Here is a 24,143-nt window from a genome sequence, read left to right as displayed (position 1 = left end):
AGGCGGGCACTTCTGCAGCTGAGCGTGCGACCTAAGGGTGGAGTGGAGGTGACACCGGGACATCAGGCCCGGGGTGCAAAGCTGCAGGTGGGGGGATCCCTCCAGGTGCAGGGATTGGGGGAGAGGTTCTGGGGTCCGTGGGAAAGGAGCTGGGCGCGGGCGGAGGTGGTCACCAACATTTCCGTGCCTCAGTTTCTCCGCCTCTAAGTGAGAGACAGAAATAGAACCTAAGGGCTGTGAAGATCACGACAGTTGGCGTTTGCAAAGCGTTGGGAATTCTTGCCGGCCGTGGCCAGAGGTCGGTAGTGACCGCTAACTACCGCGTGGTCTGCGTGCCCAGGGCCGCAGCGAAGGGCAGACGCCCCCGACGCCCTCCCAGATCACGCCCTTGCCCGCCCGGAGCTTCCCTGCCCCAGCGACCTTCGAGGCGCCCGGGGAGCCCAGCGGGCCGGGACATCCCTCCGCCCCGCCTGTGGCCTCGCTCCGCCGCTCTCTGTGCAGGTTGGGAGAAACATCTGTGCCCAGGAAAGGATCCCAACAGCACCGGACGGCGCCAGACGCGGGGAGAGGCCGGAGGGCCCCTGCAGGATGGCTCCCCGGGAGAGAGGGGTGGGCGGCAGCCGGCCTGCTCTGGGCATCGCTTCCCCGGGCAAAGCAAGTCCCTCCGTGTCAACCTGTGCAGGCCAGTGCCCGGGGACCGCCCGCCCGGTGCTCCACTGTGCGGCGGGCGACGCGGACCTCGCTCCCACTAAGAGACCCTCAGCGGCTCCCCGCTGCCTTCAGGGGGAAGGGGCCCCGGGCCCAGCCTGGCTGCTCTCCGGCCGCGTCCCCACCCAGGGCGCTCGCGCTTGCGGACCGCCGCAGGGGACGGCCCGGCCCGGGGAAACCAACGGCGGCCCCGGGGGCCTGTGTGTCCCTGGCCCGTCCGAGGATCGGGGCGCAGACGGGCGAGACGTACACACGGCAGCGTCGCAAAGCGGCGGCCGCCAGGGCCCTCCGCGCACTTCCGCCCCCGAGAGGACCCGCCCCCTGCGGAGTCGCTTCCGCCCCCGAGAGGACCCGCCCCCTGCGGAGTCGCTTCCGCCCCCGAGAGGACCCGCCCCCTGCGGAGTCGCTTCCGTCCCGGAGAGGACCCGCCCCCTGCGGAGTCGCTTCCGTCCCGGAGAGGACCCGCCCCCTGCGGAGTCGCTTCCGCCCCCGAGAGGACCCGCCCCCTGCGGAGTCGCTTCCGTCCCGGAGAGGACCCGCCCCCTGCGGAGTCGCTTCCGTCCCCGAGAGGACCCGCCCCCTGCGGAGTCGCTTCCGCCCCCGAGAGGACCCGCCCCCTGCGGAGTCGCTGCCCCGCGCTGCTCGCCACTCATTTCCTCTCCGCGGACCCCCGCGCCGGTCCCGCGCCGCGGCCGCAGACCGTCCGAACAGGCCGCTGCCGTCGGCTCGTGCAGCTACGCGGCCGTGGCGGCCCTGGCTGGCGGCTCTGCGCGGCCGGTCTCCGCCAGCCACCTGTCGACCAAGCCCGGCGTGTCCGCACCATTCGGGCCGCCCAGTTCCACCAGAGCCCCGAAGGAGCCGTCCAGCGGCCGCGGGGCGGGCCCCAGTTACCTAGCAACCGGGCGGCATCCTTCCCAGCAAGCACTGCTTTAACCCGCGGCGCAGGGACTACAAGACCCGGCGTGCCCCGCGCGGACTACAAGGCCCACAATGCACCGCCCACCCCTTCCTCGCCGCCCCCCGCCCCGTTCTCTTGAGACCCCGCCGGGCGAGCGCACGACCCCTTCCCGGCGCTCCCCGCGCCGGGTGCGGCGCGTCCTTGCGCCGGTGACCTGGTGTGCGTGGGGTCAAGGCTCCGGGCGGAGCGGCTCGGGCCAAAGCGCCATGCGGAGGGGCGAGCGCAGGGCCGCCGAGGGGTCGCGGCCGGGGTCCCCGGTGCCCGCGGGCAAGGCCTCGCTGGAGGAGCCGCCCGACGGTCGAGCCGCGGGGCCGGGCGCCGGCCGCCGTAGCACCGAGTCCGAGGTCTACGACGACGGCACCAACACCTTCTTCTGGTGAGGGTCTGCGGCGCCCACGGCCTGGGGGGCCCGGCCCCGCCCGGCCTGGGTCCCGCCCCGGCTCCCGGCCGCGCTGCGAGGGGCGTGGCGAACCCCGCCTCCGAGGCCCCGGGGGCGGCCGGGCCGAGCTCCCGCTGCGGGGGTGGCGGTGGCGGTGGGTGGAGGGAGGCGCGGGCTGGCGGCAGAGGCCCCGGGCGGTCCCCTCCCTGGGTCCCCCCTGCCCGCCCGCCTCCGAGCGGCGCCCGCTGCGCGGTGACCAGGCTTTCCATGGGGCCCCTGTGCGTAGGTCACCTGTGTCCTCCGTCGTGTTCCCTTTGGTGGCTTCACAGTGTTGGTGGACGCGAAACCGCCTTGCTTATTGTCCCCCTGCCCCCGCGTAGCAGCCACACTGGCCAGCTTGAGTGTCTCACTGTTTCCGGAGTTTAGACAGCGTTTGTCGAATAAAAGCTCAGTTTCTCACTTCAGTTGCCCCTGGCCAGCACTTCCTGCGCCGCTCAGTGCTGTCCCCCAACTCTGCCTTCAGTGGGGGGCGGAGGGCAGAGGCCCCAGGAGCAGCTAGGGGCATGGCGCCCTGAGTTGGAGTCAGGGCTGGGGAGCCCTGGGGTTCCAAGCCTGGCTCCTTCCCTGGACGGCTGACCTTGGGCTAGCCGTTTGTCTTTCCTCGTTTGTGAGAAAAATAAAGCCTGGGCTCCAGAAAGCGTGGCTCATGAGCAGAAGGGTTTGGCTTTTGTTTTCTACAGGGTGCTCACTTTCCTCCAGATGAACGACAGCCGTTCAGTCCTGCCATAGGCCCTGGGGGACAGTGGAGTGTGTGGGACCTCTGCCCCAGGAGAGAGTGGGGACACAGGGTGCACAGTCAGCTGTGTGGAAGCAGGTCCAGAAGAACCAGGCTCTGGGACATCAGAGAGCAGGTTGGGTCGGGGTGAGGAGAGCCTGAGGGGAGTGATGGGTGTGTCGGAGGAAGGTCCCCCCACAGGGGTAGAGACCTCGCAGGGGCCCTGTCATATCCTGGTCTGTGTCGCTGGCTTACGAGGGGAAGTGGCAGCCGAAGCTCAGAAGAGGAGGCTGCCTAACATCTGGACCCTATGCCAGGGTCTTCCCTGGGGGTGTAGGCAGCTGCTGCTGGAGGAGGAGGGGCAGCCGAGCCCTCCTTTGGGGAGATACGGCGCTCTGATGGCTGTGCAGTCCCTGAGAAGGAGAGAGGGGTGGGGTGCCCTGCCTCAGTGGCGGCACAGCCCAGAGCTGGTGCTACAAGACTTCCTGCCCTCGGGGCCTGCTCTCGGCCAGGTGTCCTGCCACACACCCTTCCGACAGGAGAGAGGGCACCATCCTCTGTCCACACAACTGGTGTCGGCTGGAGTCTCTGAGGTCCTGGACCAAGGTGGCTAGACCGGACTGTTCCTTATTCAGTCATCCAGCACATTTTGGGGACCCCTACTGGGTGACAGTTACCGTTCTGGAGGATACAACAGGAAACTACACGGGCAGCATAGTTGTTTGTAGTCCCTGAACTTCAGAAGGCCCCGTATGTGCCGGCTGCAGGGACACTGAGTGTGGCAGAACCGGAGGAAGCACTCACAGCTCACCCAGCGCCAGGGAAGCTGCTCAGCGAAAGGTAGATTTCTTCAGAAGCTCAGACCCGTGGCCCTCAGGTTCCTGCTCACAAGGGGAGCTTGGGACACAGAGGCCTGGCTGTGAGGAGGCTGAGGGGGTGCGACTGGGTGGGTGGCTCTGGGTCCCCCGCAAACCGTGTGCAGAGGAACGTGGGGCAGGCTCCGGCTGTGTCTCCTCCCTTACCTGGGCTGGGGAAGAAGCTTCACGTTCCCCGTGGCAGGCAGGCAGGCAGGCAGGCAGATGCAGGACCTGTGCTGACCCGCAGCGCCTTGGTACTGACCTCTGTGTCTCCCCTCACTGCCTTGCTGTGTTAGCATTTTCAAAACTCTTACTTTGTGTTTCAGAGAATTTTAATAATGAATTTGCAAAAAGTTAGCATAGGTAAAGATTAACCTGAAAAGTATATATTTGTGGAAATGACTGTAGGTTCCAGGATTGCCAAAAGGAAATTTTGTATGATGTGAAACCTCGTTTTTAGGGTTTTCGTTTCCAAAGCTAGACGGGTTTCTTTGGGGCCAGTCGCGGCTCTGGTGTGTGGATTTTGTTTCTTTGTGATTGGGTTTTGGCCCCGGGGCCAGCAGCCGGGGTTCGGAGTTTGCCGGAGCCTTGGAGCAGCCCCTGCGCCCTCCTGCTTTGGGTCGGAAGTAGTAGGGACGTTGTCTCTTCTGCCAACTGTGGGGCACCTCGGGGAGATGTTTGGGCCCACAGAGGCTGAGAAACACCGTGCAGAGATGCGCCAGCTAAGGTCTGAACTTGGGAGAAGACTTGGGACCCGTTACCCTGGAGCGGTACCTGGAACACGGCCGCCTGTCGGTGGCAGACGGTGACGCACCTTCAGGTCACCGCACTTGCTAACCACCTCCGCCAGGGAAGACGTGGTCTGACATTCTGAGAGTTTTTATTGTACGCTTAGATCTTAGAACACGGTGCCCCTCGTGAGCCTTCCTAGTGACTGCGTGGGCATTGCTGTCATCAGCGTGTGTTAGAGCTGTCCTTTAACCTCGGAGCCTGGAGAGCATGTGGGTGATCTTAGATGCCCCAGGTTTCTGAGGGTCCGTTCTCGGTCTCTGTGGGCGTGCCCACGTCTGGGAAGCGTGACTGGCTACATGCAGTCGTGTGGGTCGTGCTGGCGGCAGGCCAGGAGGGCCAGTGTCACAGCCTCACAGCCTTGGGCAGGCCTGGGACAGGCCCTGGTCTTGGCTTTTCTTTGGCCCTTGCTCAGCGATGTGTTGGTCTTTCCGTCTCACTGAACTTGGCATGCCTGGCTTCCTACCCACTCGGCCTGAGTGTGGCCGTCTCTAGAGAGGGACTGACAGCGGGGCGTCCTCCACCCGTGGTGGCATGGAGCCAGCTGTCCTTGGGCCCTCGTCCTTGTTGAGTGTCTGGAGTCCTGGGGTTTGCCGCAGCTCTTGCCCGGGGCCTGACCGCAGGACCCAGGCCCTCCCCAGCGTCTGCCCAGGGTCAGGGCGGGGGAGGAAGGGTCCACTGTGCACAGCCCTGGCCTCCTGGGAGGGACAGGGACGGATGCCTTTGGAGTCTTTTTTGTGCTGTCCTGAGTGGCACCCTGTCACTGCCACGTGCGTGTGGACGTCGTGCTGTGTGTAAGACCAGCACGGTAACTTAATTACGCGGATCTTACTTTCCAGGAGCCTGTGATTCTGGCAGTTCTGGCATCTGTCCTGCCGGGTGACTTGTGCCTGGCACCTTGCTCTGGGCCCTTAGCCCCACCTGCCTTTCTGCCTTGGGCAGGACAGAGCTGGGTCCTCTCCCTTGCTGATTCTGCTTCCCCAGGGCGGGGGGCCGGGGTGCTGCTGTTCCTTGGAACTGCTGGGGGCAGAGCCTGGGCCCAGAGAGTGCTGGCGCCTGCCGGTCTGTCCCTGTCAGGTCTCTGGGTGCCGCCGCCCAGTGTGGGGTGGGGCGTCCTGCCCTGCGTCCCCGCAGCCTGGCTCTGCTGAATCCTGGCCTTGCAACAAAAACGGTGGCTTCGTGACTTTTTGGAGTTATTTTATTTTTTAAATTCCCATACAGTAAAACTGACTTTGTAGGGCTATACCCATCTGTGAGCCTTAACATGCGTTAGATTCCCGTAGCCACCGTCACAGGCGGGTCTGTAGCTGCTCCAGCCCGAGTGCCTCGCGCTGCCTCTTGGTGGTGGCATCCTCCCCTCGCCCTGCTCTCACAGCAGCTCCGTCCTGCTCGTCCCCTGTCCTGCTCGTCCCCCCGTCCTGCTGGTCCCCCGTCCTGCTGGCCCCCCGTCCTGCTCGCCAGGGCGAGAGCGCCAGGAAAAGGGACCCGGACAGCGTTCTGGAGGCTGGTGGTGTATCGTTTTTACAGCTGAGCAGTATTCTTTGTGCCACAATCTGTCTTTTAGTTGGTGTGTTTAGATCATTTGTGTTTAATTATTGATACGTTTGCATTTAGATCTACCTCTTCCCTCTTGTCTCTGTGCCCTCTTTTCTGCTCCTCTTTTCCTCTTTCCTGCCTTCTTCTGGGTTATGTAAACCTTTTTTCACATTCCACTTGAATCAAGGTATTGTCTTATCGGTTATGTCCCCTCGTGAGGCTCTGAGTGGTTGCTGCAGGGGGCACAGGGGACGTGCCCGGCCTTCCCTGGCTGTGCTGGTCCCACAGGCGGTGTCGTGGCTGTTGGTTTTGAGAATCACCCACTACTCACCGTGCCCGGGGCCCTGGAACTGTCCTCTGCCGCCGGGTCTGCTGCCAACGTTTCTCTTGCGACTCCGTCCCTGGAGAATGTTCCCTTCACCTTCGTTCTTGAATTTGGAATCCTGTTTAACGTTTCTTTTCTTCCGGCACTTTCCAAGCTTCGTTCCACGTCCTGCGGCCTCCGTGGTCTCTGATTTGGCGTCTGGCGATGTCGGGTTTGCATCTGGTCTGCTCTTGAAGCCCTGTGTGTGCTGTGGGGCGTCAGGAGGGAGCTCTGGGGTCATTTCTAACAGAGTCTGCTCTCTGACTTCATTCTTTTTCCTCCTAAGATGCTTCCCGGAGTCGGCAGGGTCTGCGCGTGCAGCGCCCGCATCTCTGGGTGCCTCACCTCTGCGGATGTGCCTGTTGGGTGGGCGGAGCCTGCCCTGGTGCAGGTGGGACCCTCCGGCCCCCGTTTTACAGACAGGAGTTGGGGAGGGTGCTCGGGTCCCACCCCTGCCCGGGCAGCTGTGTCTGGACAGGCCTGGCGTGGACGCCGCTGGCTTTGAGCAGTTCTGCTCTGTCACCCCGGACCCTCACGTTTCACGCCTGCCCCGTCGGCCGACCCTGTTGGCTGTATCTTCCAGACAGATCCGAAGTCCCCCTGCCTCCTTCCTGCTTGTGGCTCTCCTGGTCACGGCTCCCTGCCGTGGTTCCCGTCCCTGTGCCTCCGCACGGCAGCTGCCACGGGGGCTCTCGGGGGCCCTGGCGTTGCCCGCTGTGCTGACCGCTCAGCAGCAGCTCCTGTGCAGCCACAGCCTCCGGGGGTGGGGGGACCCGCCTCCTCCAGCCGCACTGGCCGCTTCTGTCTCAGCCCTTTGCACTGTGTTTCTGGTCTGGGAGTGTGTTCCCAGGTGTCCCCAAAGCCCCCTGCCTCTGTTCTGCCTCAGTGTCCCTGGCTACCCCCACCCTTTTTGTATTTTCTGCCTGGCACGCAGGGTTTCTGTTCAGCCCTCCTGTGTTAGTCTCGTCTCGTTCCTCTGGAAGGAAAGAAGGCTCCAGAAGGGAGGCTGTGGGCTCTACTCGGGCTGTGGCAGGTGCTCGGGGAACGCTGTGTGTGGACGGGTGGTCCCTCCTCCTAGTCTGTGCCCCGCGGGGCTCCTGCCCCAGGCCCTCCCCCTGCTCTGGGACCTCCACCAGCCCCGACCTGCCTTGTGGGCACCGCACGCAGGTAAAACCGCACGGTGCCCAGCAGCGCCCAGCCGGGGCCACCTCGCTTGTTGTCGTCACTAACTGTGGGGTCTGAACACTCTGGGCCCTGCTCATCCCTGCAGGGTGTTCTTGGTCACTTCCCTTCATCCGATGTCCCCATGGAGAGGGAAGGGCAGGCCGTGTTCCCTCACACCAGCTTGTTTTATTGGCGTAAAACAACTGAGTAAATGGAGAGATTTCCTTGACTCCGTTGTGTAGTAGAAAGTTAAAAAAAAAAAAAAATGGGAAAAATATTCCGTGTCTCGTGAATGAGAACCGTCAGTATTAGTCACACGTCAGTTCTTCTCTCACTAATTCGTAAATTCAGTTCAAGTCAATTCCAGTCAAGATTCTCATGGAATTGTTTGTGGCAATTTGCCTGATGTTAAGGTTAACGTTGGTGAGTAAACGTCAATAATCAGGGTTAGAAACACTAGGGCAGCGCGGAGCCCCTGCCTGAATCCTGCAGCTCCTGCCTCGCTCGCCCTCGGGGACGCTGTCCAGTTGAAGTGTGGCGGTGCTCAGTGGCAGCACCCCCTCGCGGTGACGTGGGCACGGGACGGCCTCGTTGTGCACGGCAGGAGGGTCCTGCTCCCCGGTCTGATGCGCTTGGTGTCAGGTCGTCTCCAACCCCTGGGCGAAAGCGCTGCTCCCGCCTCCGGCTGGCGTGTTGTCGAGGTCTGTCCGCCCCGTGGCCGCTGTTGGCAGCTCGTTCCTGTCATTGCCGTGTGGTGTTCCGTGGTCCGTGATGTGGTGGACCACGGCTCCTCATCCCCTGGGATTTTTGGTTTGTTTCCAGTTTCAGGTTATTATAAATAAATGTTCACGTGGGAGTCTTTGAATGGACCTGTGTTTTCATTCATCTTGAGTAGATATTTTGGAGTAAATGTCTGGGTTGGATGGTAGGTGTATGTTTAACTTTTTAAGAAATTGCCGAGCTGGTTTTCAGAGTGGCTGCGTCATTCTGCACCTGCCTGTGACAGACGAGGTTCGTGTCCCTGTCCCCTTGGCCCGTGGTGTCGCGAGCGCCTTGATTTTTGCCACCCAGCAGACGTGTTTTGGGGTCCAGCTGTGGCTCTGATTTGGCTCTGATTTGCTTTCTCGGGGACAAGTGAGGTTCTATGTCTGTTTATGTGCTTATTGGCCGTTTGTATATTTTCTCTGTGAAGTGTCTGCTCAGTTTTTTGCCTTTTTTCACTGGATTGTGTATCTTCGTTGAGTTGTAAGAGTTCTTTATACATTCTGGATACAAAGTCTTTGTCAGATATGTGTATTGCGGATATTTTCTCCCCGTGTGTGGTTTGCTTTTTCTCTTTTTTAGGGTACAGCTGTTGTTTGTGACAGTCCGTGTTTCAGGGAGGCAAGTCGTGGGCTGCGTGCTGTGGGCGTGTTGCTCACTAGTCCCCATGGTGTCCCTGGAGGGCAGGAGCCCCCCCACCCAGAGACAAGGCCAGTGCAGAGGGGTCGCGTCATTTCTCCAAGTTCACACTGCTCCTCTGGATGGAAGAACTGGGTCTCTGGCTGTTTGCAGGCTGTTAAAATGCAGAGGGGGTCCCAGGTGGGGTCCGGCACAAGCCGTGGTCGAGGTCTGCAGGCTGTGGTTCTGGTGCCTGGCTGGCCGGGGGCTGTCCACGTCGGACGTCCCCACTGCGGTGGGCCGGGCTGAGGCTGCCCGAGGTGGAGAGCCCTGCCCCGCCCTCCCCCGCCAGGCGCCTGTGAGTCAGCAGCGCCCTCAGGGTCGTACCCGTCTCCGCTCAGGGTCTCCGCTCAGGTCCTGGTGTCCGCTCAGCTCTTCCTTTCTGGCCGTCATCCTTGTGAGTCTCGCAGCTGTGGTGGCTTCATAAACCCAAAGGCTGGTCACCTCCACGCATCTTGCTCAGTAAAAAGTGCCGAGCTTACTTGTTGCCTGGTTGCTCCTAACAACAGACGCCTGCAGCTCCCTGGGGGCAGACGCAGGGTCATGTAGGAGCACTCGGCTGGGGACCGCCAGCCACTTGCCTTCTGGGAGCCGGAGAGTGAGGTCTAAGCTCTCTGCTTTGTGTGGGGCGATTTGGTTCCACGTCACATGAGCATCTAACAACGCTGTCCGTGCTCTGACATGATGGCATGTTTTCGATTGCAGGCGAGCCCACACCTTGACTGTGCTGTTCATCCTTACCTGTGCGCTCGGCTACGTGACTCTCCTGGAAGAAACACCTCAAGACACAGCCTACAACACCAAGAGGTAACAGGCCCGCCTCGTCCTGCTCTCTGAACGGGGTGCACGGGTGCCCGGTGTGCTCGGCCTGGTGTCCCTGCTGTCCTCAGGCCGGCCGGGGGCTCAGGCTTTCCCTGGCGTCCGCGGGAGGACTGGCTGGGGCTCCTGGCCTCCCTCTCCAGTGGGTCTGACACGCCAGAGTCCCAGGGCCCCCCCGCTACGTGGCATTTCCTGCCTGGGGACTGGTCAGCCTCTGTCCTGCCGTCACCGGGTCCCTGGAGTCCGTGTCAGCTCCCGTGTGCCCTGGAACTTGTGCCGCGGTTTCTCTGCATTTCACGTGCAGAGAGACTGGGATGTGCCTCGCAGCCTCCCGTGGTGGAGCCATTGTTTTGGGGTGTCTTACAGTGTTGGGGCTTTGTGGGGGCCAGTGATGGTTCCCCCAGTTAGCTGGCATGGTTCTTCTACGCTGGTATGTTCTGTGTTTCGCTTTTTGGTTTTTAGAGGCAAGGTCTCACTCTGTTGCCCGGGCTAGAGTGCCGTGGCGTCAGCCTAGCTCCCAGCAGCCTCAAACCCCTGGGCTCAGACGGTCCTCCCGCCTCAGCCTCCTGAGTAGCTGGGACTACTGGTACTTGCCAGCACATGCAGCTGATTTTTTATTTTAGATTTTTGTAGAGACGGGGCCTTGCTGTGTTGCTCAGGCTGGTCTTGAACTCCTAGCCTCAGCCTTGCAAGGTCCTGGGATCACAGGCGGGACCCACCACGCCTGCCCTGCACTGCTGACGATGCTAACACTTTTTAAACGTTTAAACCACTTCAAGATGTCAGGCGATCGTCCATGGGCATCCTGTGATCGCACTTCTGCGGGTCGGGAATGAGTCACTCCATGGCAGACTCGTCACTCGGTTCGTCCTGTGCCCGGATTCCGTGGATTCTGGGGCCAGTGTGGAAGATAGGCTGGCTGTAGAGTTTGTTCGTTGGTCCTCAGTTGCCGCCTGACAGACCGGCCTCTCCGTTCTCTCCCAGTCCTGGCGCTGGGTGTCGGCTCAGGGCTGCATCCTGCCCAGCAAGGCTGGCTGCCGCCCTCGGGGCTCCCGCCTGCCCTGGTGGCACGGCCAGGGGAGCCAGGGGGATCTGGAGACCAGCACTGGGCGGGGCCCGAGGTGGAGGGAGCCCGGAGGCCTGTCGGTGGCCGCGCTGTGAGGTGGCTCTGGCTGGTGGGGCTGGGCCTTATAGAACCTCCCTGCCACGACAGCCCTGGGCCAGCACTTGGCTTTTTGTAAAACGAGGGTCCTACTCTCTGTGCGATAATTAGGCAGGGTCAGCGGGCTGTGGTGTTAGGGCCACCATAACGGGGCCAGGCGGCTCGCCATCAGCGCTGTCCGCCCGGCTATATGGGACGGTTTAGGTGGTTTAGAGACACCTTGTGACGGGGCTCGTCCCCTTGGGTGCAGCCGGGCATTTCTGGTTAGAAATCGCCATCGTGGTGCCAGGACCCAGGGGTCTGTAGCCCACCCGCCCTGAGGGACTCACACTCTGTCCCCCCCTGGAAGGCTCAGGCGGCCACTCCCTTCCTGAGTCTCCCGCCCTTTTCCCAGCTCTGCGCACTGTGGGGTTTGCTCCCACCTCCCAGTCGGCTTTGCCAGGTCTTCCTCTACACTCTGACCGTAGGTGCCACTCGCTCCCAGCCCGGCCAGTGCCCCTGCTGCCCTCACCCGTGCGGCCTGGCCGGCTCCTCCTTCCTCTCTTGGCAGCCGAGCCTGGGCCACGTGTGGAGCAGCCCCGGTGCGCCTGGCAGCTGCCGCCCAGAGCAGGCGAGGGAGCCGGTGCTGCGTCACGGGCCCTGCCGGGCCACCTGGGCCTGCCCTCGCACTGTCCCACTGCAGGGGCCACGTGGCACGCTGCACCTGTGGGTGTGGATGTGGTGAGGCTCTAGCAGGGCCCGGGTTTGCCTACGGGGAGTTTCCAAGTCGGACTCGGGCTTCTCCAAGATTCACCCCTCAGCACCTGGGTGTGCAGGGTCTGTGGCATCCCCGGGCACAGGGGGCCAGGGAGTGCCAAGGAGCGGGACGTGGTCACACCTCTGGAGGTGTCCCCATAAGGCAAGTAAAATTAGGCCAGAGGTGAGCAGTCCCAGTGTCACTGGGCAAGAGCTGCCGCAAGGGAGGACCTGTCTCCCAAGACCCCTGGAGGAGCAGCCCCCCCGCAAGGGCAGCCTAGACCCAGCGGGGCGGGGAACGCAGACCCTTGAGTGTACGGGACCGAGTGGGGACGCCCCCTTCATCTCGCACGTGCCTGGCGAGCTGCCCTGGGATGAGAGGCTGGGTCCTCCCACCCCTCAGCAGGGAGCCCCCCTGTGCCTTGAGAGAAGAGACCAGGGCTCCTGGGCACTTTGTCCTCCGAGGGTCTGTGTTGTGGGGACACTGTACGTTGTCCCGGGTCACATTCCCGGGACCACACTGCCTCAGCCCCAGAGCCTGGCGGCGGCACGGCGGATGCTCCGGCCTGCCCAGGCCTTGCAGGGAGGCTGCTGGGCCAGTTTATTTTAATACGTGGGAGTTATTTCATGCCCTTGAGCGTAGGTTTTTATATAGAAAAGACCTTCTAAAGGTTACCTGTATTTTAAAAAATTAATATTTATGTTATTAAAAATGGAGAAAACTAGTTTGTTTTCTGTAAAATTCCAAGTTCAGCTGTATATCTTTGTTCTTTTTTATGCATCTAACAGTTTCTGTCACTTTAGGGGGGGTTGGTTTTGTTCTGTTTCTTAAGTCAACCTTATTTTTTTAATTTTTTTTGAGACAGAGTCTCACTCTGTTGCCCAAGCTAGAGTGCCGTGGCGTCTTCATAGCTCACAGCAACCTCAGACTCCTGGGCTGAAGCGATCCTCCTGCCTCAGCCTCCCTCACCTGGGACTACAGGTGTGGGCCACCATGCCCGGCTAATTTTTTCTATTTTTAGTAGAGACGGGGTCTCGCTCTTGCTCAGGCTGGTCTGGAACTCCTGACCTCAAGTGATCCTCCCACCTTGTCTTCTCTGGGTGCTGGGATCACAGGCACGAGCCACCGCGTGGCCAAGTCAACCTTATTGACATACAATTTGATACTATATATAGCTAATCAGAGCATACAGCTCGATGACTTCTGACAGGCATGTAGCACGTACACCTGTGTGCCCTCCACTGAGCGGAGGCAGGAAATTTCCATTGTCCAAGTTCCTCTGCCGCCAGACGGCCACACCCGACACTTGGGGCGCTGGCCTGCCTGCACGGATGTGCTCTGCCCGTGTTTCGTGTAATGGCGCTGCTGGCGCATGCTCCGTGGCGTCTGGCTCCTCCCGCCTGGAAGAACGGCGTGTGGTGTCCCGTTGTGTCTGTCGGGAGTTCCTGGCTCTCCTTGCGGGCAGCAGCCGCGGTGCCGGTGTGCTGCGGTCCGTGGCGCTGCGCTCCGTGGGTGACCGTGGGGAGATGCCGGTTTTTCTTGCCAACACATTTGCAGGGTCTTCAATGAGTTTTTTATTGCGTTTACCAATTTAGTAAATAGAACTTCACATGTTTTAGTCATATAAAATGCATATGATACATATAAATATGTGGATAGATACACATCTAAAGTATAAATATACTTTATATGTGTAACACATGTATAAATGAAATGTAGCACATACGAATGTGTTCGCAGTGCCACAGAAGAGCAAAGTTGCGGAGCTGACGCTGCCCGATCCCAAGACTTGCTGTGAGGCTACGGTCATCGAGCCGGTGCGGTGTTGGCAGCAGCAGGCGCAGAGACCAGTGCGCCAGAGAGCGAGCCCGGACGGCACACGGCAGTCGGCTGCTCCCGACGAGCACAGGCCGCACCCTGGAGAAAGGGCAGCGGGTCACCCACGTGCAAAAGCGAATCTGGATGTTACACTGTTCACAAACATTCACTCAAAATGGATTACAGAGAGGCCTGAATGTAAAAGGCACAACCGTGAAACTTCTTGCAGAAAATACAGGAGAAAACCTAGTGCCTCAGGTTTGGTGATGACTTTTTAGATAGAACACTAATAGCACGGTCCATGAGAGAAGAAACTTGACAGGTTGAACTTCACTAAAGTCGGAAGCTTTTGCTTCATAAAAGGCACTGTTAAGAGAATGAGAAGAGGAGCCACAGTTTGGTTGAAAATATTTGCAAAACACGTATCTGATAGAGGACTTGCGTGCGAAATATGCAAAGATGCTTAAAGCTCAATGATAAGAAAAGAAACTACATGGTTAAAAACTGGGTGAAAGATCTCACGGTTGCTCCCCAGAGCAAGTACACAGATGACAGTCAGCGCAGGGCAGGGTGCTCAGCTCCGTCCGTCTTCAGGGAATCGAAGATCGAAAACTGAGCACGGCCCACCCATTGCCATGGCTAAAATTTAAAAAACTGACAGCACCAAATGCTGGCAAGACTTCAGAACACCAGGCACCCTCATGATTACCGTGGGAATGCTGAGTGGCGCGGCCACTTGGGAAGGCGCTTTGGCCGTCTCAGAACTAAACAGACTCTTACCTTAGATCCCACAGTTGTGCTCCTGAGTGTTGATCCAATCGAATTGGAAGCCTGTGTTCACACAAAACTTGCACGAACATTCATAGTCACCAGAAATTGGAAATAACCAGGATGTCCTTCACCCGGGGAGTGGGCAGGTGAACTGTGGCACGGACGGAATATTGTTCAGCGATAGAAGGAAACTAGCTCTCCAGCCACAAAGACAGAGATGGATCTCAGGCTGCGTTACCACCGAGTGGAGGAAGCCGGCCAGAAAGGCCGAGCGCCGTCCGATTCCAGCAGGGTAACACCGGGAAACTTTCTGGGAAGGTGAAATTATGGGATGGTAGAAAGAGGCGTGGTCTCCGGGGCGGGGCGAGAACGGACAGCAGAATGCGGCGCTGCTGTGGCAGAGGGACTGCTCGGGGCACGTCCGCGCAGGGGGGCCTGACACGGTGCATTGCCCGAGCGCAGAAGCAGACAGCTGCAGAGTGAGCCCTGATGCATGCAGATCTACACGGCTGACTCGGGAGGCCAGGGGTCCCAGGAGGGGAGGCAGACTGTGACAAGACAGCTCACCGTGCCTGCGGCATGCAGGGCCTTCCCGCAGGGGCAGGGGAGCAGGTCCTACGTCACGTGGGGGCCGAGTGGCGGCAGACGGAGCTGTGTGGAGCACGGTGCTCTGACTGACACAGTTGTGTCCAGGAGGTGCCAGGTGGCAGTTCTGTCACTGCCGTATGTGTCGGGTGGGGACGGTGGCAGCCAGGTGTCCACTGTCAGGGGGAGTTCACAGGTAAGGGGAGGAGGCTAGAAGGATCCGCGTGGGAATAGACCGTAGTCAGAGATGTCATTCGGAACTCATGTTTAGCTTAGTAAAGACACAAATAGCTGAAAATATAAATGTTTATGATGTGTGTACATGTCGGCTAGCGTGTACGCAGATAGCTCACTGTGCTGTGGGCTGAGAGGACCCCGAGCCTGCCACACCCCAGGGGCAGCGAGGCCTCCAGCGCCCGGGCTCTGACGTTCTCCAGGGACAGGGCCCAGGGCGCCTTGCAGAGCTGGCCGATTCCAGGGCTGGGCACGGAGTATCCAGGTGAGCCTGGTGCACCTGTCGTGCCAGAAAGCAAAGAGCTGCTCAGAAAGACACAACAAAACCCCACAATGACAGGATTATGTCAAAGCCGTGCAGGAGCCAAGTGACAGCTCTCGGTGGGCAAAGCTGGAACAGTTTCAGCAACAAAATCGATAGAGTGGTATTGGAATGTGGCCCAGAGTGTGAAAACTGCGATGTAAGTGATGAATAAATAGGGAAGGAAAACAAATCTCCCTGCAGAAGATTTCCAAGCGGCTACGCAGCTCCTCCACCCCGCGGGGCCTGGAGCGCAGCCCCCCCCAGGCTGCCCATGGGGGCCCTTCCCGAGCACGCAGTGTGGGAGGGGCCTGACCAGCGCCCCAGCTGGGTGGTCTGCCGTGATCAGTTGGTGGCCCTGGCGAAAGGCTCCTCACCACTGTGGTCCCCCCAGAGAGCCGCACCCCGTTCTGATCACGAGGAAGCACAGCAGACGCCTTAATTGAGGGACAGTCTGCGAAAGTCCTGACCAGTTCTCAAGACTGTGCTGTCCTCAGAAACAGGAGAGTCTGGGAAACTGTCACAGCCGAGAGGCATGTGGGGGGACGGACGTCTCCCTGTCACGGAGAATCCTGGACGGGATTGCGGGACAGGAAAGGACCCTGGGAGAGCTAAGGAAATCTGAGCGACGTGCAGACCTTAGTCAGTGGTGACGTGTCATTTGTGGCAGACGCCCCGTACTGACGCGAGGTGTCCGTGACGGGAAGCAGGTGCGGGGATGTGGGAGCTCTGCTGTTCACAGTGGTTCTGTAAATCTAAAACCGTTCCAAAATTAAGTTTATTTTAGAAATGTAATGTATTTGTTTTCCTTTTAAGGAAATTCCTTTACCCAAACGACATACCTTCCCGAGTACTGAAGCAAGTCCTAGGAACAAGTTAGCCTCACGAAGTCATGAGAAACAATAGCATGTGGTGCACAGCAGCTCACGTTCCCGTGTGACCTGGGCTGAGCTGGCTCCTGGCCTCGTCACGTGCAGAGCCACCAGGCTGCCCCAGGAGCCCAGTGCCAGGCGGGCACCGCGTAGCCGAGGCGCACTGACCCTGGGCGATGCCAGCAGCGTCCTCCTTGGTCACCACCCACTCCCTCTCCATTTCCTTCCGTCCTGGGGGCAGAGGAGCATTTGCTGTCTCCCCCACCAGCACAGCCGTCCTCCCCGTGTCGTGGAAGCGCAGCTGAGGGGGGCCTGCATCTGGCTCCCGTGGCCCCGCAAGGTGCTTTCCACCTCTGCCACCCCGGAGCACCCTGCACCTCGGGCCGGGGCACCTGTGACAGGACCCGCCCCACCGTGCCAGGCAGCGAGGGTGTCTCTGCGCCCGTCCCTGGGGCTTGGTGTGGAGGCTGCCCTGGATGTGCACGTGGAGGCTGCCCTGGATGCGCACATGTCCCACTGGGGGTCTGAGAATATCCTGCCAAGGGTGAGACCCTCAAGGCTCCCAGCTGCGTGAGGGCCGGGCCCAGCCCATGTGCTCCCTGGTCCTGGAGTCTCGTGCTGTCCCTGCTGGGGCTCTGCCTCCCCTGTGTCTGCGGGCGGCTTCCAGGCCCAGGCAGCCTTGCTGGGCGGAGAGGAGAACTCTTTCGACTGAAATTTGTCACCAGGTAGATTTGAAGAGCACTGTGGAGAGCTCTGGGCCCCGTCTGTTCTTGAAGCGGAATGAGTGTGCGTTTGTACGTGGCAGCTTCTCTGCAGCCACAGGCTGGGTGCAGCCCAGTGTGGGAGTGCGTGGGGTGCGGCTGCCAGCGCAGGTCCCCTGCAGCGGGGAGGGGTGCTGCCCGCGGTGGCTGCTGGGCTCAGACTGCAGGATGGGACCTCCATGGGCTTGCAGGGGCAGAGCGGGGGCCGCGGCCGGGGACACGGGTGCCATGAGCAGGTGCCCACACGGCCAGCCGGGCTGTCCTGGGCAGACCAGTGACTCAGGGCCGGGCCTGTGTGAGCAGCGGTGCTGGGGGCCCCTGCCCTGCCCCCCAGCCCCGCCCAGTGCTCTCTGGGCTGTGCCCCGTCCCCATGCACCATTCCCTGCACCGTGTTATCCATTGCTCAGCCGCAGCTACCGTGCTCACACCTGCACCTTCCTACGGGTTACAGGAGTCCTATCAGTACTGGACGATGTGACCCAAAGGGACAAAAGAGTGCTGTAAAAATATGGGGGTCCCTGCCCCGTTGGCACAGAAAGCCACTAGCTCCTAATGTCGTTCTGTCTCGTGTAGACGTTAGTGAACCCTGGTGGTTGTGTGGTTTTCTTCACGCAAAGTACGTACCCTGGGGGTTCAGCACTGTAGGTGAGGAATGTGGTGCCCAGGCCTGGGGAGACTGCTGGTCCAGGGGGTGGAGTCGGCCCCGCCCAGCCCCCTGCCGGCAGCCCCCAGCTGTGCCTGAGGCCGGGGCTGTCCCACAGTGGGTGTCCCGGGTCCCCGCTGCCTCCCTCCTGGGAGAAGCTTACACACACTGAGGGGCTGTTTGTTCTTTATTTGCAGAGGTATTGTGGCCAGTATTTTGGTTTTCTTATGTTTTGGAGTCACACAAGCTAAAGACGGGCCATTTTCCAGACCTCATCCAGGTAACTTGCCCTTTCTTCTTCCGTGTGTGGCAGTTCTGTTCTGAGCAGTCGCTGTGTGTGCGGGGTGTGTCCTTCCTCCGCCTGGCCCTGCCCTGGCTGCCCGGCCACGTCCCACGGCGGGGACGGAGGGCGGGGCCCGAGTTGCCTGCTCCTCCTTCGGCCCTTGCGTCTCTTGCTGCCCCCTGTCCTCTGCCCGCAGCCCACTCTCCTCCCGCAGGCAGGGAGGCTGGGCTCAGCGGGGGGCTGGGAGGTGCCCCTCCCCCAGTCCCCTGATGTCTGACAGTCCCAGGGGAGCAGGCACAGGTCCTCCCCAGGGCACAGGCCACCTCCCGCCAGGCCTCTGCTGGGACGGTCGGTTGGTTCCCCCGAAGGCTCAGGTGTAGTGACTGGAAACATCTGTTTTCTGTTTCAGTAGGGGTATATGTTGTAGAAAATTTGGAAAATACAAAAAATATTTTAATTAAAAATAAAAACCACCCACAAAAAATAACCACTATTAAATTTTGATGTGTTCTGTCCGTGTACATAAACATAGGCTTAAAAAAATGAGAAGAATGACGTATGTGTGGCTTTATATCATGCATTTTTGACTTTAGGTTTAACCAGCATTTCCTTATTCACTAATTTTTTTGTTTGATAACTGGATTTTTAGTGGCTGCTTGTTTAGCTGTCATTAGAATGTACCATAATTTTAGTTAACCCATTTGCTTCCGCTGTAACACCGTGTATTTAGGAAGTTTCCAGTTGTTCTGTAATAAACTAGGCTGCGGTGTATTTTTGCACATGTGCTCTGTGTAAATATCTGATTATTCGTTTTATAAGACATCCCAGGAGTAGGAGTATCGGGTTAAAGGGCGCAAACATTTCAGGCCCGTGACAGACATTCCGAGGTTGCCTTCTAGAAGGGCAGTTAGCGCCGAGGCGGAGGGGCTCTGCCCTGGAGGCCCCCGACCAGCTGGTCTTGTGGCCCTGCTCTTCCGGAGTCCTGAGGAAGGGCCCCGAGGTGCCTGGTGGGACACGGGCTGGGGGTCAACTGAGCACATCTGGTCTGGAGGGGTTTGGACCGCTCCCCCGCAGGGGAGAGCGAGGGTGTGGTTTACACTCCGCATCACACACTGAAAACCCTATGCCGCTGGTACTTGCTGGGTTGATCTGCAGCAAGAAGCTGCCGGAAGCTCGGCCAGTGTCGTCCTGGCTGGAGGCCGCGTCCCTCCCAGACAGGGCCAGGCCTTGGGGTGGGGTAGGGGGGTCTTATTGTGTCTTCAGCTTTTATTTTGAGCTCAGCTCCACCTTTCTTCTTTCGATTTAGTTTGCTTTGCATAAACCTCATGTTTCTTTGCCAATCTTTGATTGATTGATTGATTGATTTGAGACAGAGTCTCACTCTGTCACCTGGGCTGGAAGTACCCTGGGCTCAAGCGATCCTCCTGCCTCAGCCTCCCGAGTAGCTGGAACTACAGACACGCACCACAACGCCCAGCTAGTTTTTCTATTTTTAGTAGAGGTGGGGTCTCGCTCTTGCTCAGGCTGGTCTCGAACTGCTGACCGTAAGCAATCGCCCTGCATTGGCCTCCCAGGGTGCTGGGATCACAGGCCTGAGCCCCGGCGCCCGGCCAGATGTCTGAGTTATTAACGTAGGAAGCCAGGAGCCACCTTCCTCCACACGTTAACTTTGTGGTTGGCAGGAGACTCTCAAACCACCCAATCAAAATATGCGTGCAGTGGGTAAGTGAGGGTCCTACGCAGCGCAGCGCTCTGTGGCCAGAGCCAGAAGGGGTTTCTGGCCCCAGGACGGCCCCTGCGGGTTCTGCCTCCCTCCCTCCCCGCCTGCACTGGGCCCAGGAACGCCGGCCAGGCCGCCGCAGCGGGAGTCGGTAGATCAAGTGTGTGTGCTGAGAGGCAAAAACGAGCCCCAGGTCCTCTCTGGGGAGCTGCCCCGTGTGGGAATGTGTCTGACCACAGCTCCGAGCGAGACCACGTTCAGGCAGGTCCTGGCCCGCTGCAGAGGCCCCGTGTCCGCGTGGTCTTTGCTTCCATCTGTGGCCCCTCCGAGAGCTGGCGAGCTCTTCGCGGCAGGACAGCACCTCGTGAGGCTGCCCGTCTGCCCTGCCCTCGGGCCTGTGCTCGGCTGGGGCTGCCGGATCGGGGAGACCAGCTCAGGGGCAGCTGCCGCTGCTGCGGGCTGTGGGCGGACGGCCTGCTGGTGTTGGGGGTGGGCAGGGCCCCAGGTGAGCGATGAGTCCGAGGTGACCCACCTCTCCGATTTGGGGCACAGAGAGGACAGAATCGGTGACGGGGACCCAAGTGGCCCTGTCAGGCGTCTGTGGTTTCGGGGAGCACCTGGTGCTCCGAGCGGCCAGAGGCTGGGGACCTTCCAGGAGTCTTGCTCAGTGGCCCTTGGGGTGGAGGCTGCCCCGGGTTTGTTTCCCCACAGACCCTTCTGGCTGCAGTTGTAGCTCTTGAGCCAGTGAGGATTTCCCAGGCGGAATCTTCTTATCCTTCAAAGCACAAAAATAAGTTTGTAATCTCCATTTTCTATCTCATGTCCCTGAACTACTTTAGCAAATTTCCTAAGAACTTACCACGTTTGTATTTCCTGCCCGTGCAAGGTGGCTTTTTGTGTAACATCACGGCCGTCTTCCCCCAGGTGGGTTAGGGTTAGCCCTGCCCAGAGGCCTCCCACGGGTGCTGGGTTTGGCCCCGAAACCTCGTGCGCCTTGCTGGGAGCTGCTCAGAGCCGTGGCGGGGGTCAGGGGTATAGGGCGGGGGTCAGGGGTATAGGGAGGGCTCAACATTAGGAGTCTGCTAACGTAACGCCTCACGTTGTTAATGGAAAAATCAATCCTCTTAAATGCAGAAAAATGAAAGTGCATACTTAGCCATGAGGAAAACTTAGCATACTGGAATTAAAATATTTTTTTTTTTTTTTTTAGTGACAGTGTCACTCTATCACCTCAGATAGGGTGCCGTGGTCATCACAGCTCACAGCAACCTCAAACTCCTGGGCTCAAGCGATCCTCCTGTCCTAGCCTCCCCAGTGCACTACAGGCGTGCACCACCACAGCCTGGTTGGTTTTTCTATTTTCAGCAGAGAAGGGGTCTCGCTCTTGCTCAGGATGGTCTTGAACTCCTGACCTCGAGCGATCCTCCCGCGTCGGCCTCCCAGAGTGCTGGGCTCACAGGCATGAAGAAAGATTCTTTTAACATGATAAAAGGGATCCACCAAAAATCTACCGCAGACTTAATCACCAATGGGAGGTTGAAAGTGCCATCGGTGAACACGAGACCAGCGTGTTGGCTGCCACTGCTCCTGGCCAGCGGGCCGTGGGCCTTGTGTGCCGCTGCAGTGAGGCAAGAGAAGTGTATGGTTTAAGGACTAGAGTGGAAGCAAGTGAGGAAAAACATTTCAGGGAGAAACTGTGCTTAATTCTGGGTTCGGCCTTGCCTTAAAGGCTTAGCCAGGCTGGGCGCGGTGGCTCACGCCTGTAATCCTAGCCCTCTGGGAAGCCGAGGCGGGAGGATCGCTCGAGGTCAGGAGTTCGAGACCAGCCTGAGCCAGAGCGAGACCCCATCTCTACTAAAAATAGAAAGAAATGATCTGGACAGCTAAAAATATATAGCAAAAATTAGCTGGGCATGGTGGCGCATGCCTGTAGTCCCAGCTACTCGGGAGGCTGAGGCAGGAGGATCGCTTGAGCCCAGGAGTTTGAGGTTGCTGGGAGCTCGGCTGATGCCATGGCACTCACTCTAGCCCGGGCGACAGTGTGAGACTCTGTCTCAAAAAAAAAAAAAAAAAAAGGCTTAGCCAGGGACACGTGAGGAGCCCAGAACAGACACTGCATCACAGAGTCATGCGGGAGGTCCTGGGGGCTCTTCTGCCAGGAACCAGCAAGGCTGGGGGGCCTGGGAGGACCCAGGACCTGGGGCGCGCTAACGCTTCTGTGTTCTTTGTCTCCGTAGCTTACTGGAGGTTTTGGCTCTGCGTTAGTGTCGTCTACGAACTGTTTCTCATCTTTATCCTCTTCCAGGTAAGCGGTTTTTCTTGGTTGGATAAACTGTGGGAACTTAGGAGACAGGGTGGCCCCAGCCAGGGTGACAGGTGACAGAGGGTGTTGCACACTCAGCCCTCCCGAGCGCTGACGGGAAGCAGGACCTGACCCCAGCCAACATGGGCTGAGGCTGCACGGGGACCTCCGGAAGCATCCGTGGGTGGGAGCCTGACCGTTACCTCTCAGCAGGGTCTCAGCGGGTGGCACAGGTGGCAGGAGGGGGCCCAGCGATGCTCACGCCCGGGGGTCTCTGCCCTGGCGCTGCAGGGAGGACAGCACGCCGACCACGTCGGGCCACGTGTGCTCGCTGGGTTTGGGTCTGTGGGTGGCACACGTGGCTCTGTGGACCCCTCTCCCTCCTGGCGCACATTTCGAGAGGTGATCAGGGTGGAGGGTGGAAACTCGTCTCAGTATGTCTTGGGTCGGGATGCTGCCACCGAAGTCTGTGTTGTTAATCCTCGTTCTGCCTGAGCAATGGGCACACATTGTGGTGGCTGCCTGCGGTGTGCAAAGGACTTTCTTATTCATGACCTGGAAACTGTCAGTGAGTGGCCAGGCTACTTAGCATGATGCAGAGTTGACTCTGGGGGGCTGGTGTGCAAGTCTGTGAATTTTGGCGCTTGTGTAGATTGTGCCCCCCAAGTCTCTCCAGTTTGGCGTCTTGGCCGTGTGGGTGGCGGTGGGCAGGGTCTTGGTGCCCCGGGTGCTCTGCAGGCTCTGGCAGTCCCGCCGGTGCTCTCGGCGTCCCGCTCCTCCGTGCTGACAGCATTGTCCCTTCACACGGGGGACCACAGCGGTCTGTGTGCCACACGTGGGGAAGCACTTGCTTGTTGGGTTCGGGGGTCGTGAGCAGAGCTGCTCCGGGCAGTCCTGTGTGGGTTCTGTGTGCTCCCGGCTCCACCCTCCAGGGCGGGCGCCCAGTAGCAGCGCTCCGGCTCGGTGGCTGTGACTTTTTGAGGAGCTGCCACAGGCCGTGCGCCTGGGTCCCCACCAGCAGTGTCAGCTGCTCCACGCTCCCGTCCGCACCTGGGATCGTCAGCCCGCGGGCGGTGGGGTCTCAGGGTTTGGCCTGCGTCTCTCTGAGTCAAGTGGTGCGACCAGCTCTCCCACGCGCTCGCTTGCCGCGCGAGTGTTCGAGTGCTTGCCCTTTTTAAAACTCGGGTTGTTAGTTTTCGTAGTCTTGTATTGTGACAGTTTTTCATGTCGTCCTAATACAAGGGCCTTGTTGGATGAGTGATTCGTGATTTTCTCCTGTGGTTTTTTTCTTTTTTCTTTCTTTTTTTTTGAGGTAAGGTCTCACTCTCATCTGGACTGGAGTGTAGTGGGGCCATCACAGCTCACTGCAGCCTTGAAAACTCCTGGGCTCAAGCGATCCTCCTGCCTCGGCCTCCCGAGTAGCTGGGACTGCAGGTGTGCGCCGCCATGGCTGGCTAATTTTTTTGAACTTCTGTGGAGACAGGGTTCTTGCTGTGTTGCCCAGGCCGGTCTCAAATTTCTGGTCAAAGCTCTTGGGCTCGAGACATCCTCCCACCTCAGCCTCCCCAAATGCTGGGATTACAGGCGTGAGCCACCGTGCCTGGCCTCCTATATTTTTTCCTAAAAGTTTCATAGTTTTATTTACTTAGATCTCTCATCTATTTCATGCTGGTTTTTTAAAAAATATATTTTGCTTTGAAATCATTATAGACTCTCAAGAAGTTGTAAACAAAGTATTGTGCTGTGTCCCCTCTGTCCGGTTTCTCCCAGTTTTGTGTGACTGTGGAACAATACGGCGCAGTCTGCAAAGCGTATTCATATTTCACAGGTTTGCACTGGAACGTGTGTATGTAGAGTTCTATGCAATTTTTGTAATCTTATGCAGTAACTTTTAAAATTCTTTTTGTGTTAAAAAAGATAACAGAATTTCCCACCTTAAACCATTTTTCAGTGTATATTAAGGGGCATTAAGTACGTTGACAGTGCTATACAGCCACCACCACCATCCCTCTCCAGAACTTTCTCATCCTCCCCACTGAGCCTCTGTCCCTGTTAAACACTGACCCCCCGTCCCCGCCCCAGCCCCGGCAACCACCATCCTCTGTCTCTGGGTTTGGTGACCCTGGGACCCTGTAGGGGTGGAGTTGTGGGGGGTTTGTCCTTCTG

The 24,143-nt window shown here is 59.2% G+C and overlaps 1 protein-coding gene across 5 annotated transcripts in view; it reads left to right on the top strand.

The window, feature by feature from the left end:
* The first annotated feature begins 1,461 nt into the window (after positions 1-1,461).
* PTDSS2 (phosphatidylserine synthase 2) overlaps positions 1,462-24,143 on the top strand; it is a 29,850-nt gene continuing 7,168 nt past the window's right edge. Inside the window, exons 1-4 of one of the 5 annotated variants that reach the window (XM_045558569.1) lie at positions 1,462-2,042; positions 9,676-9,777; positions 17,870-17,952; positions 21,913-21,980. In XM_045558569.1, coding sequence (XP_045414525.1) covers positions 1,699-2,042; positions 9,676-9,777; positions 17,870-17,952; positions 21,913-21,980 — 597 coding nt within the window. In that variant the 5' untranslated portion in view covers positions 1,462-1,698. Of the gene's footprint in view, positions 2,043-9,675; positions 9,778-13,427; positions 14,569-16,789; positions 16,994-17,869; positions 17,953-21,912; positions 21,981-24,143 lie in introns of those variants that run through there. The other 4 variants (XM_045558570.1, XM_045558571.1, XM_045558572.1 and 1 more) reach the window with 4 other exon arrangements.

Source organism: Lemur catta, chromosome 7, assembly GCF_020740605.2.
Source record: "Lemur catta isolate mLemCat1 chromosome 7, mLemCat1.pri, whole genome shotgun sequence".
NCBI classification, from domain to species: domain Eukaryota; kingdom Metazoa; phylum Chordata; class Mammalia; order Primates; family Lemuridae; genus Lemur; species Lemur catta.
This window is presented reverse-complemented; position numbering and strand designations above follow the sequence as displayed.